The 13,857-nt window shown below is 55.4% G+C and overlaps 1 protein-coding gene across 4 annotated transcripts in view; it reads right to left on the reverse strand.

The window, feature by feature from the left end:
- ZNF609 (zinc finger protein 609) overlaps positions 1-13,857 on the reverse strand; it is a 131,884-nt gene that overhangs the window by 4,868 nt on the left and 113,159 nt on the right. For all 4 annotated transcript variants that reach the window (XM_032791181.2, XM_032791182.2, XM_075069444.1 and 1 more), the window contains 5 exons: positions 10,571-10,658; positions 6,905-9,251; positions 2,455-2,821; positions 1,523-1,698; positions 101-317 (listed from right to left, as the gene is read on the reverse strand). In XM_032791181.2, coding sequence (XP_032647072.1) covers positions 101-317; positions 1,523-1,698; positions 2,455-2,821; positions 6,905-9,251; positions 10,571-10,658 — 3,195 coding nt within the window. The remainder of the gene's footprint in view (positions 1-100; positions 318-1,522; positions 1,699-2,454; positions 2,822-6,904; positions 9,252-10,570; positions 10,659-13,857) is intronic.

Genomic DNA, 13,857 nt, shown 5'->3' on the forward strand with positions numbered 1-13,857 from the left:
ACACACCGGCGTGCCTCTCCTTCCACTGGGAGCTGTGCCACAACTCGAGCCCAGTGGGGGCTGCCCGCGCCGCTGCGCGAGACAGACAGGCTGCTCTCACCTGTTGCATAGGGCAGGTTGTACTGGGCTGGCAGCAGGGAGTACCCCAGGTGGTGGTGGTGGTGGTGTGTTGACATCAGGCGTTGGGAAGGGGAGGTCCGGGGCCGATCTACGCTCCTCTCTCCTCCTGCTGCTCCGCCAACACTGCTGCAGCCTCCGCCCCCTCCTACCACCCCGCAGCTGCCACGCTCCCTCTCCTGAGACGCCTTCTCACTGATCTGGAGAGGAGAGCACAGACCCTGGTGAGGAGGGCAGGGGAGGAAGAGCCCAGCCCGGGAAGCCAGCAGCGGCAGGACTCCCACCCAGTGAGATCAGAAGGGACGGCACAGTGCACAGGCCACCCTGGGGGAAGACGATTCCAGCCAGCTGTGCCGGAGCAGCTGATGCTGTCTGAATCCAGGGCCCAAAGCACAGCCAAGCCGGCTGCCAAACCCCTCCCCACGGCTCTCCCCGACAATGTGGCCACGGCCAAAGCAGGGCCAGGCTCAGCAAGCTCACTCCACCCGGGACAGGGCCTGGGCCAAGCTGTGCCAGGGAGGCCTCCACACGAGGACTCATTTGGGGCACTTCTCTCAAAGGTCCCACTGCGCTGCCAGGGGGCACTGGGAGCTGTCAGTCCAGTGGGGCCTTGTCTCAGCGGAGCCCAGTGTTTTGGCCCAGCTGAGACAATTCTACTCTTCCCCTCAAGTGCCCCTACCCAGGCACAGTATTCTCCACTTCGTGTCCGACAGGCTCATGCCGCAGGCTGGGCAGTGAAGTGGGTAGCTCCCCCAGTGGCGGGGGAAGGGGTTGCGGGAGGGCCATATAGCACCATGGCAAAGACACGTCTGGCAGGTTGCACTAACCACCTGCCCTCCGTTCACCCCTTGACCTGTAGGCCCCAGCGAGCCCATCGCTGGGAGGTAAACGACTCCAACCCGCAGCCCCTGTGGGATGAGTCGCAGGAGGAACCTCTGGGCTGTGCCGCACCAAAGGAATGTCTCCCCATGTCTTCCAGGAAGGATTCACAAACCTGGGGGTTCCCAGGGACTCCTAGCCCCAAGCTGGGCCCAACCTCCCCCAGGGCGGAGGGGAAGCAATGCCTGGTGGTTAGTGCATGGGACGGAGTAGCCCATCACTGACTCACTGGGTATCCTGGGCCTTGGTTTCTGCCCTGCAGGCTGGGGCAACTGCCCACGGCACCATGGGCCAGCACATGCACTGCTGGGGTCCTGGGCCTTCCAGGGGTCCCCGTGGCAGGTCTGCGACAGGCTGTGCCACAGTAACTCCAAGGGCAGGAGAAGGGGCCCATACGCCCTGCCACAGCCGGGCCAGGAGGAAGCACTGAGTGCAGGTCTCACTCCCCGGGCAGCTGCAGGCAGAGGGGCTCAGCCCCCTCTTCCCATCAGGGCCCCAGGCCAGGGAAGCCCTGTCCCACCCTCACCGTGGGAGACTTGCTCTTGTAGTGGCTGGCATGCTGCTGCAGGATGTCCAGGGCTTTGGACTCCGAGCTGGGTTTGCAGCTCACGCTGGGGCTGGCTCGCGCCTTGTCACCATCCTCGCTCCCGGAGGCCTTGCTGCCATATGGGGAGAAGGAATAGCTGGAGGGCAGGTAGGATCCTGTGGGGGAGAGGCCAGTCAGAGCCTGGGGGAGGGAACGCCAGCACCAGCCCCCCCCCACAGGCGTCCCACCCCCAGGCTGTCTGCTGGGCAGGGGGCTCCTGCCATCTGAGCTCAGGCTACAGCAGCATGTGTCACTGTGCCAAGGCAGAGAATCAGACACATGGGCTCGGCAGGGACACTCCCCCAGGCCACCCATAACAAGGGCCATGAGCCAGCATGGCCCTCCTGTGCCTGACAGCTGGAGGATCGGCCTGCAGCACATGAAGTGCTAACAAAAGCTGCTGCACCATCGCTCTGCCACCTTGCTACTGGGCCTGGGCCTTTGGCAGGGCCATGGGCTCCCAGGAGAAGGGCCAAACCCCCTTCGCCCCCCACTCACCCCAGCATTCACTTCTGCAGCCATTCCAGTCAGATTCAATCCTCTTCTTCCCACCCTGCCCTGAGCTGCTGGGCTGTTCCTGCGGCTGTCAGGACCCCTGCCAAGCTCAGCCATTGGGGACCCTCCAAGAGGCACCAGTCTGAGGCTGTGTGGTGGCTGGGTTATTGTGGTGGGAATGCACTACAAGCACCACTCAGCTCGCTGCATCTAGCCCCTCAATGGTTGACTCAGGCCCCGAGACACACACCCAGGGCAGGAGAGGACACGCAAGCCTACCCCATGGGGTGAACTCTCCCTGGCCTGCTGCCTAATCTACTCCTCTGGCTGGGCCCGGGGCCAGCGGGTAGCCCCCAGCACAGCAGCTGCACCCATACCTGGGTAGTTCTGCATCATGACGGTGGGCATGCCCCGGTAGCTGGGGTGGTTGGGGTCGTACGACTGGCTGTAGGAGTAGCCGTGCATGTAGGGGATGTAGGACTGATGCTGGGTGAGGGGTGAAGACACGGGTACGTGGATGCTGGGTCTGGGGTCTTTCCCCACCATGCGGGACTCCTCGGGGGATGTCAGTTTGCATTCGGAGCTTGTGCTCTCCTTCCCATCCTCCTTAGGGCCGGCCTCCTTGCTTCGGCTCCTTTCTTCCTTCAACTTCCTATCCCTCTCCTCTTTCCACCTTTCATCCTCACTCTTGAGCTCCGAGTACTTGGCAGGATAAACGTAGGTCCACATCCTGGGCTCTGCTTCCTGTGTCAACCAAAGAGTTCATCAGAGTCGCTGAGTCCCAGTGCTGCCCCATGCGGCCGTGGCCCCGGCATTCACTGCTGTGCTGCTCCCCGGGGTGAGCCAGAGGGCGACAGGCACCGCAGGCTGTGGGACAGATGGCAGCTAGGGAAGGAGAAGGTGGCTGCGGCCCCTCCCAGCCAGCATCTCCCCCCACTCCCAGCAAAATGCTTTGCCATCACACTGCCACCAGCAAAATGACAGGCCAGGCACCCACAGTTCCCTCCCACTTCAAGAGCCACTGATCCACCACACAGGGTGGGCAGCCAATGCCCTCCTCACAACATGTCTGGTGCTTGCTGGCCTGCAAAGTGATAGGAGCTTTAAAAGGGCAAGGGGGCAAGCAGAGGGTGATACAGAAAATGGGAGCGGAGTGTGGGCATGGAAGGAGAATGCCCCATCAGCCTTGTCTGTCTCCCCCAGCAGGTAGATGGCTCTGCTGGCTTCTCTCCATTCTCATGTCCCAATTCCGACCTCACCATCTCTTTGGGGACCAAGGGGCCAGCGTGGTATGTAGCCCTGCAGGGGACCCAGCCATTCCTGTCCAGGCACTAGTCCGTTGGCGCCTATCCTCACAGACGGCATGGGTTTGCTTTGCTGACCTGGCTGGTAGTTCCCATGCTCCTTGGCCAGCTGCTTTTCTGACGTAAATCCACCTGGGACCAAGCTCGTGGCAACCACTCAAATCAGAGGGGAATGAACATAAGAGCGGCCTTACTGGGTCAGACCAAAGGTTCATCTAGCACAGTATCCTGTCTTCTGACAGTGGCCAATGCCAGGTGCCGCAGAAGGATTGAACAGAACAGGTAATCATCAAGCGATACATCCTGTTGCCCATTCCCAGTTTCTGGCAAACAGAGGCTATGGACACCATCCCTGTCCACTATGGCTAATAGCCATTGATGGACCTATCCTCCATTAACTTATCCAGTTCTTTTTTGAACCCTATTAGCGTTTTGGCCTTCACAACATCTTCTGGTAAGGCATTCCACAGGCTGACTGTGCATTGTGTGAAGAAATACTTCCTTTTGTTTGTTTTAAACCTGCTGCCTATTAATTTCATTTGGTGACCCCTAGTTCTTGTGTTATGAGGAGTAAATAACACTTCCTTATTTACTTTCTCCATATCAGTCATGATATTATAAACCTCTATTATATCCCCCTTTAGTCGTCTCTTTTCCAAGCTGAAGAGTTTCAGTTTTATTAAGCTCTCCTCATATGGAAGCTGTTCCAGCCCCCTAATCATTTTTGTTGCCCTTTTCTGAACCTTTTCCAATTCCAATATGTCTTTTTTGAGATGGGGCAACCACATCTGCACACAGTATTCAAGATGTGGGTGTACCATGGATTTATATAGAAGCAATATATTTTCTGTCTTATCATCTATCCCTTTTTCCTAATGATTCACAACATTCTGTTCGCTTTTTTGACTGCTGCTGCACATTGGACGGATGTTTTCAGAGAACTATCCACAATGACTCCGAGATCTTTCTTGAGTGGTAACAGCTAATTTAGATCCCATCGTTCTACACACAGAGTGGGATTATGTTTTCCAATCTACATTACTTGGCACTTATCAACACTGAATTTCATGTGCCATTGTGTTGCCCAGTCACCCAGTTTTGTGAGATTCCTTCGTAACTCTTTGCCGTCTGCCTGGGACTTAACTATCTTGAGTAGTTTTGTACCATCTGCAAATTTTGCCACCTCACTGTTTATCCCTTTTTCCAGATCATTTATGAATATGTTGAACAGCACTGGTCCCAGTACAGCTCCCTGTGGGACACCCTTATTTACCTCTCTCCATTGTGAAAACTAACCATGTATTAATTACTACCCTTTGTTTCCTGTCTTTTAACCAGCTACTGATCTGTGAGAGACCCTCCCTCTTAACCCGTGGCAGCTTACTTTGCTTAAGAGCCTTTCGTGAAGGACCTGGTCAAAGGCTTCTGAAAATGTAAGTACACTATTTCTACTGGCTCCCCCTTATCCACATGCTTGTTGACCCCCCAAAGAATTCTAGTAGACATGAAAAAACCTTTACAAAAACCATGTTGTTCTTTACTGTAGTTTCAACCAATTTGCCCGGTACTGAAGTTAGGCTTACTGGGCTGTAACTGCCGGGATCACCTCTGGAGCCCTTTTTAAAAACTTGGAGTCATGTTAGCTACCCTCCAGTCATCTGGTACAGATACTGCTTAAGTGATAGGTTGTATACCACAGTTAGCAGTTCAGTAATTTCACATTTGAGTACCTTTAGAACTCTTGGGTGAATACCATCTGGTCCTGGTGACTTATCATGGTTTAATTTATCAATTTGTTCCAAAACCTCCTCTATTGGCACCTCAATCTGGGAAAGGTCCTCAGTTCTGTTACCTAAAAAGAAAGGCTCAGGTACGGGAATCTCCTTCATATCTTCAGCTGTGAAGACCAGTCCAAAGAGAATTAATTTAGTTTCTCCACAAAGGCCTTATCGTCTTTGAGGGCTCCTTTAGATCTTGATCGTCCAGTGGCCCCACTGGTTGTTTAGCAGGCTTCCTGCTTCTGATCTACTTGAACATTTTTGCTGTAATTTTTTGAGTCTTTGGCTAGCTGTTCTTCAAATTCTTTTTTGGCCTTCCTAATTATATTTTTACACATCATTTGCCAGAGTTAATGCTCCTTCCTATTTTCCTCACTAGGATTTAACATCCACTTTTTAAAGGATGCCTTTTTGTCTCTCACTGCTTCTTTTACTTTGTAGCTTAGCCATGGTGGCACTTTTTTGGTTCTCTTACTATGTTTTTTAATGTGGGGTATACATTTAAGCTGAGCCTCTATTATGGTGTCTTTAAAAAGTTTCCATGCAGCTTAGCAGGGATTTCACTTTTGGCACTGTACCTTTTAATTTCCGTTTCACTAACTTCCTCATTTTTGTGTAGTTCCCCTTTCTGAAATTAAATGTTACAGTTTGTGCCACTGTGGTGTTTTCCCCACCACAGGGATGTTAAATCTAATTACATTATGGTCACTATTACCCAAGCAGTTCAGCTACATTCACCTCTTGGACCAGATCCTGTGCTCCTCTTATGACTAAATCAAGGATTGACTCTCCTCTTGTGGGTGCAAGGACTAGCTGCTCCAAGGAGCAATCATTTAAAGGTGTCAAGAAACTTTATCTCTGCATCTCACCCCGAGGTGACATGTACCCAGTCAATATGAAGATAGTTGAAATCCCCCATTATTATTACGTTTTTTTGTTTTTATAGCCTTTCTAATCTCCCTGAGCATTTCACAGTCACCATCTCCATCCTGGTCAGGTGGCCAGTAGCATATCCCTACTGCTATAGTCTTATTATTCAAGCATGGAATTACTATCCATAGAGATTCTATGGTACAGTTTGGTTCATTTCAGATTTTTACTTCATTTGACTCTGTGCTCTCTTTCACATATAGTGACACTCCCCCCCTGCTCCGCAGCATGACCTGTTCTGTCCTTCTGATATATTTTGTACCCTGGTATTACTGTGTCCCATTGATTATCCTCATTCCACCAAGTTTCTGTGATGCCTATTATATCAATAGCCTCATTTAATATGAGGCACTCCAGTTCACCCATCTTATAATTCTAGCATTTGTATATAAGCACATTTGTATATAAGCACTCCTCACTTTTCAGCTGCCTGCCATTACATGATGTAATTGAATGGGACTCTCTCATTTGACTGGTTCTCATCAGATCCTACCCTCTCCTGCAGGGGAGCCAAGCAGCAGGGGAGGTTCATCCCCACCAAACAGCCTGAAAGCAAGAGAAAGGGGAGATATGGCCCCCATGGCCTGGCGGCCCCAGCCAGGCAGCTGCCCCACTGCATTGAGACAAGCGCCCTTCCTCCTTCACCGAAGCAGACGGGGGGACACGCTTCAGCTGCTGCAGAGAGGGACCATGGTGTGGAGGATATGGAAGGGAAGCAGTGCCCTGGCCATCCGTGTCCAAAGCCCTCTGCCCACCACTCCACCCTCCGCCAGCATCTTGCTGCCCTCAGTGTGTCCCCAGGCAGCAGCGTTTACCTGTCTGTACCAGAGGACGGGGTCCACCTCTGCCTGCCTGCCGCACTCCATGCCCGCTTTGGACTCCGCCGCCTCCTTCCCCAGGTGGCTGGCCTCAGCCAGCTTCACCTTAAGTCCCTCAGCCACCTGGCTGGGGAGCTTGGAGGAGTCCTCCAGCTTGGGGATGATCACTGACTTGGCCATGTCAGCAGCTCCCGGCTCCTTGGCCTTGCTCATCCCCGATTTCACCAGGTCCGTGAGGCTAGGGGCTTTGGTGAGCGTGGGAGGGACGGATGACTTCTGCTTCCAGTCATCCTTGAGGGCCACCTCCCTCTCCTTCAAGCCCAGCTCTGCTTTCTTTTCCAGCCCACGGGGCTGTTGCTGCTCCAGGCTCTGCCTTTGCTTCTGCTGTTCCTCGTACTGCTGCCGGTAGACTGGGCTGGTGCTCAGCAGGTGGGCATGGTAGCTTTGCTCACTGTAGCCATAGGGGGGCACGTAGGCGTACTGGTTGTAGTAGAGGGACTGCATGTACATGTTGGGGCGCTGCTGGATGACCGAGGGCTGCTGGCTGGAGCTGCTGAGCTCCACCTTCTTCTCCTCGCAGCCTTCATTCTTCACCTTCACCTCCGGGCTCTCTTGCTCCTCGTCCTTCTTCATCTTCAAGGGCTGGCTCTCCACAGCAGCCTGGCTGCTAGGGTTCATGGGCCCAGGGCTTGACTGGGGGTAGCCCGGGGAGTAATACGCTTCAAAGCCTTGGTAGTAGGGCGAGTCCTTGCTCTGCGCCTGGGGAGGGAAAAGCGCTTTCTTTGCACCTTCCTTGACCAGCTGCTCTGGGTCCTTGGCCTTCATGCTCTCCAGCTTGCCCTCCCCATCCTCCCCTGCATCCGAGATGTCTGAATAGGCCGGGCTATTGGTTTTCACTGACCCCGCCTCCGCCCCGTTCTGGGTAACCACGTGCAACGGGGTCATGGGCTGAGCTGGGGTGGCAGCAGCATTCTCCAGCCGGCTGGCCCCCCCGATAGACGGGCTCGGCGCATTATCCGTGAAGCTGTAGATCTTATCCGCCTCAGCCTTGATGCTGGCGAGCCGGCTCTGGTGCGGGTCAGACGAACCATTCAGGAGGCCTTCCCCTTTGGTCCCGAGCTCCCCCGAATCCCCTCGGAAGGGACTTTTGCCCTCCTCCGCTCGGCAGACTTTCCCAGGAGTCAGGGGGTTTTCGACCTCTTTGGACTCCTTCTTCTTCTTGTCCTTCTTCTTCTTGTCCTTGGAAGGGGTCAGGGCGGGGTTGACCATGAAGGGCTCCCCCATAACCGTGGGCTTTGGCTGGATGGGCTTGAGCTGGGGGCTGCTGGGCATGGCCTGGACGACGGTGGCGGTCAAGGCAGCAGAAGAGCCGGTGCTGGCTGCAGTGAAGGTGGCCGTCTGGAAGGTGTAGATCTGCTGTGGGGGAATAGCGGGAGCAATGGGTCTGGCGGACTTTAAGCTTTTGGAAGGGAGCTTGTCAGGCTTAGCACCGGCTGGTTTCTTGCACTTCTCCTTGTCAAGGCATCTCTTCTCTAGCGCGTCAAAACCATCGTTGCTCGTCTCGTCCGCTACCGAGGGGCCGTCTTCGGAGCCATCATTGGACAGGGCTCCGGGGTCCATGTCGCCTTCCCCGCCCAGCTTCTTCTTGCAGGGGGCCTTGGTGCTGAACCTGCCAGATGGGGAGGGGCTGTGAGGCTCCAGCAGCCGCACCTTGGGTGTGGCCGATCGGGCTGGCGAGAGGGAACCCTTCTGGGAGCCGTTGCAGCTGCTGACATCGGCGTGAAGGGGCAGCTCCTCGCCACACTCACTGTCCCCGTCCGCCTCCGGCTTGCTGTCATCATCCGTGTGTGCGTGGGCCTGGTGGTACTTCAGCCCGTTAATGTGCTTGTACTTCTTGTTACAGTTGGGGTGAGGGCAGTCGATTAGGATGGGGGAGGGGCAGTTCCTGTCCAGGCCTACAGGCTCCACCTTGACCCCAGCCGGGGGCGCAGCCGCTGAGCCCATCGAGTTGGTTCGGATGCGCTTGCTGCCCTTAGAGTCCTCTGAGCTGGAGTTGAGCTCCATGTCGGAAAGGGGCTTGCTTTTCCGCTTGGTCACCGAGGAGGGGCTGGCTTTCACATCCTCGGCAGTGCTGCCAGGCGGGGGGCGGTGATCTGAGGAGGTCTGGCTCCCCCGGCGCCCTTTGCTGCTGGCCCCTGCCCGCGTCTTGCTGCTGTTGCTGGTCCCTTTGCTGTCCGAGGCAGCGGCCGCCTCGTTCACCGGCGTGTTGCTGTTGGGGCGCATGCGCTTGCCTCTGCCCCGGCCGTTCCGCATCTCCAGGTCGCTGGTGGGAGAGTCACAGAACCTGGGGAGGAAACAACCCATGCTCAGGACCAGCCAGAGCTTGGCATGCAGGCCAATGCACAGGCACACCAGTGCCATTGCCAGAATGGGAGGGGCACCCTGTGTAAGGAGCTTGGTCTCTGCTCAGCACAGTCACCCTGGAGCACTAGGGGCTCCTCCCGCACCCCACAACACCCCACGCTCCCTGGGAAGGAGGCTTACAGTACATGGGCGGGGGGAACTGAGATGAGGGCAACAGCCACATGCAGGTCAACGGGCTATCGGCTCCCACTCCTGGGGTCTGCAGCACAAACAGCACCAGCAAGGAGAGCTTGGGAAACACCCCAGGGGGACTGGAGATGCCTGGCATTAGACAGACACATATGGGCCATGTGGCACCAGACAATCACTTGGCTCAGAGAGGGAGCAATGAATCAGGAAGGAAACCATGTGGGAAATGGAAGGACACTCCCATTTACTGACCCCCACCGAGGACAGTCAGACACAGCTGACTCTGGGGCCTGTCAATGCCCCCACAAACCCAAGGCAACATGGGCACTGGCGGGTGACAAGAGGTGCTCTAAGAACGATTCCCAGCTGAGCACTGCCCGTCCCAGCCTGGTCTAGCTGAGCTGGAGACCCCTCTGCTGACAGACGGATCCCGGCCCTCACACACCAGGCGATCTATCCCCAGCTCTTCCACTTAGGCCATCAAGGCTGGAAGTCCGCAGTAGGGAAGTCAGGCAGTGAATGAGGGCCTGGGCACTTGGGAAAACCCTTGGCTCCCAGCCCCCTGCTGAGAGACATTATCTACCATCCTGTCTCCCCTACACACCCAGTGGGTCTATGGGGGGAAAAGCAACCCCCAGAGCCTGCCTCTGTGCTTTCCCCAAATGGCTAGCGGGGAGCTGCAGCCAGCCAGCAGAGCTCTGCTGCTGCTACTCACAGAGCACTTCCAGGGGGGTGGGTGTGTGTGTCAGGTTATCCTGCGTGTGCGATGGAGGGATGCAGAGGGACAGGGCTGGCCAGGAACAGGCTGAATGGCTTGAGCCAAGTTTAACTTCAGTGGCCCAGAGACAGCAGAGAAAGCCTCTGTTCTTGTCCCTGGGATGGTGGCAGTGGTGGGGCCAGCTGAAAGGAGAAGTGCTGGCCCATGCTCTCTGTCAGTCGGCTTGGAGGGGCCTGAGGGCCCTGCAGACTGGTTGGGATGCAGACCCAGACAGCGAGGGCCCTGCCCATGCACACTGCAGCTCCAAAGCCCTTCTGGGGAGCTCAGAGAGATGAGAGGACACTCTACAGTCGAGGGTCTCTGGACCGGCACCTGAGTCTCCTGATGCTTACCTGGGGGGCGCCCAGTCGTGCTGCGTGCAATCCAGCAGCGTACCCACATACGTCTTGTTCCTCCAGGTCACGTTAACCACCAACATACCTGTAAGACAAGGAGATGGGTCACTGTCAGCCCCTCTGGGAACCGGGGCTATACACTGCAGGAGCCAGGGCAAAGAGCTAAACACCCACCACAGGCCTGCCTGCACTCTGAGTGGGAGCTAGGATCAGCACCAAGCCAGGGCCCAGCTCCGCCCCACCCAGTGCCATGGCCAGCACCACAGCCCCTGCTGTCCCCGAGGCTGCTCAGCGGCAGTGCAGTGGGCAAGGCGCTGAACCGGGCACCTGCTTTGGTGCTCGGGCCCACCCCTGGCTGTTCAGCAGCAGGGAGGGGAGCAGCTGGCCTGCTGGAGAGGGGCCTCAGCTGCACCACCAGTGAAGTCAGCTCAAGGGTCCACCCTCTTCCCTCCCCACCCTGGAGCTGTGATGGCAAAGCCTAGTGGTCACAGGTGGCTGACAGCAGAGTTGGGGACAAAAGGAGGAGGTGACCCCACCAAAGAGGTAGGGCCCCATAGGGAGGTGGGGCAGGGGACACACATAAAGGGAGCAGGGTTTCATCCTGGGGAGGGAGCAGAGCCCAGAGAAGCAATTGGCTCAGCATGAGTGTGGGGGTGGCACAGGAGTACAGTGCAACTCCTGAGCCTATTGCACCCCCCACCCGCCTTAGGGCCCCACAACTAGGAACACACAGACTTCTCCTCCTCCCACCCGACAGACCACACCAGAGCCCTCAGCGGGTCGGTGCCACCGTTGTGCAGCCCAAGGGGTACACATGCCATCTTAGCACAACTCCCACCATATACAGGGTGCTTCTGAAAGCCCCAGCTCTCGGAGTCATAGGAATACCCAAGAATCTCAGCAGGCTAGCCCTGTGGCAGGGGAGGAAAGCTGGGAAGTGACCCCCTAATAGCTTAGACACCAGAAGGCAAAGAGGAAGACCCAGCATGTGTTCTTTTTAAACATCTCCTAGTTGTTGATTTCTCGGGGCTGGCGACACCGCGACACTGTGTGAATGGTTGGGGGACTGAAAGGAAGAGGGATATTGTGAACAGCTGGTGAACGCAGAGTCTTCTGGCCACTAGGTGTCATGCTCTGCCACCAAATTCAGCAGAGGGCCAGCTTCCCATCCTTAGCTGCAGTTCGTTGTGTGCTCTGGGCTGCCCCTAAATCTGGCCAGGCCAGCAGTGCTGGCTGGACTGAGCCCATCACATGGGCACAGTGTGATCACGCTGGCCACAGAAGGTTTTCATGAGCCCTTCTGTTCCAAAGGCAGTAGAAGCAGGGAAGCCCCAACAGGGCGAGAAGTGAAGCAAAGTGACTGGGTGACAGCCCTACACCTCTGGGCTGCCTGGCCCCAGCTCCAGAGGGACTCTTCAGCTATAAAATGGAGATATCTATTCCACAGGATTACGGGGAGGCTTAAGCACTAGAAAGCACTCAGCCCCCCTTGGCTGAAAGGGGCTGCAGAAGGTAGGGCGACCAGATAGCAAGTGTGAAAAATGGGGGTGGGTGCCTATATAAAAGACAAAGCCCCAAATATCGGGACTGTCCCTATAAAATTGGGACATCTGGTCACCCTAGAAGAAGGCAGCGTAGAGTCAGCGGGAGAAGGAAATACTGTGGGATGCAAGAGCTGCCCAGCCTTTGCTGCAGGTAGCCAGCACTCCGCTCAGTCATCTGTCAATCTCTCCTTGCATGCTGCATGGGGCAGCTAGTTTCACTCCCAGCCTGGAGTCTACTCCAGCAATCCTATCGTCTCAGGTCTCTTGTGGCCAGCGGGCTGTAAGTCCATCCATAAGAAAGCAATTACACTAATAATCTCAGGCCATTAGCAGACAGAACTCAAGTGGATATTTCCTCCCAGCAATGGCCTGCTCCGATTACTGCATAACTAATTTGAACAGGATCAGAGTCCATTGAACGGAGCGCATTTATCTGCACAAGGTAGAACTTGGGAGATAGAAATCTCATTTACAAGGGCACATGAACGCAGCTAGATATATAGCCACACAGCATCAGAAGATGAATGGAGCTCGGCGAGTCCTGAACAGCTGTGCCTGGAGCACATTTATAAATCTTGGTCTGTATTTCCCTTGCTGTAATGTGCCAGCAGACAGCTGAGAAATACTGTGTGACTCAATGGACACTCACATAGCTGAGACCCAAAACACAGGCTTTATTTTACCTGAGGAAAGAAGGAGCTAAAGCCCTAGTCTAGGAACAGAAAGGGCTCCAGGGTTGGGGGTGCAAGAGGAAAAGCCATTTTTTAGTTTTCTTTCAAACCTTTCCTGCATCATGCTGGCAACACAAGCAGCAGCAGGTGGAGGAAAGATCTGCATAAAGGACTCAAGTTCAGTGACTGGTTCTGCCATCAATTTCTGTGTGACCTCTCTGACCCTCGCCCATCAAATGGAGAGGGGACCTCCCCACCTCCCAGGAGAACTGCCAGGGTGTGCTGGTTAGCCAGTGAGGCACTTTGATACTAGAAAGATGTGACCCAGGGAAAAGCCTATAAACCAGACAAACAGCACAACGCTAACGCAGGGTGTCATGGAGTTGGGAGAGACAAGGCCTTGCTCCCCCAGCTTCCTGCAATTCATCATGACTCTCAGTCAGCCAGTAAAACAGAAGGTTTATTTAGATGACAGGAACACAGTCCAAGACAGGTCTTGCTGATACAGACAACAGGCGCCCCTGTAGTTCGGTCCATCTGGGGGCCCTGGGGAGGCCACAGCCCTGTTGGTCAGGCTTGCCCTCTCCATTTCCCAGCCAGCTCCAAACTGAAACTCCCTCCAGCCATCAGCCTCCCCCGGCCTCTGTGTCCTTTGTCCAGTTTCCCGGGCAGAGGTATTACCTGGCCTCCAACCCCCCTCCTGGGTTCTCATGTTACATGCTCAGGTATGCTCCCTTCCCCAATGCAGGCCATCCCAGCAAAACTCCTCTGCAACCTTCCCAGGTTAATACTCCCCACTCGGCATTCAAATAACACATCAAGAACATTCCCACTTCGTCACACAGGGGTTCTCCACCTGAGGCCTAAAACCGCCCTGCCTTGCCCATCTTGCTCAATGGAAGGGGGATCCACGCTCGATGGAAAAAGGGGGGATGTTAGAAGGTCTGTCATAAGTAGATAGGTAAGGGTTAATTTTCTTTTACCTGTAAAGGGTGAACAAAGGGGGAACCAAACACCTGACCAGAGGACCAATCAGAGACCTGAATTTTTTTTAAAGTCTGGGAGGGAA

Source organism: Chelonoidis abingdonii, chromosome 9 (genome assembly GCF_003597395.2).
Source record: "Chelonoidis abingdonii isolate Lonesome George chromosome 9, CheloAbing_2.0, whole genome shotgun sequence".
In the NCBI taxonomy this organism is placed as follows: domain Eukaryota; kingdom Metazoa; phylum Chordata; order Testudines; family Testudinidae; genus Chelonoidis; species Chelonoidis abingdonii.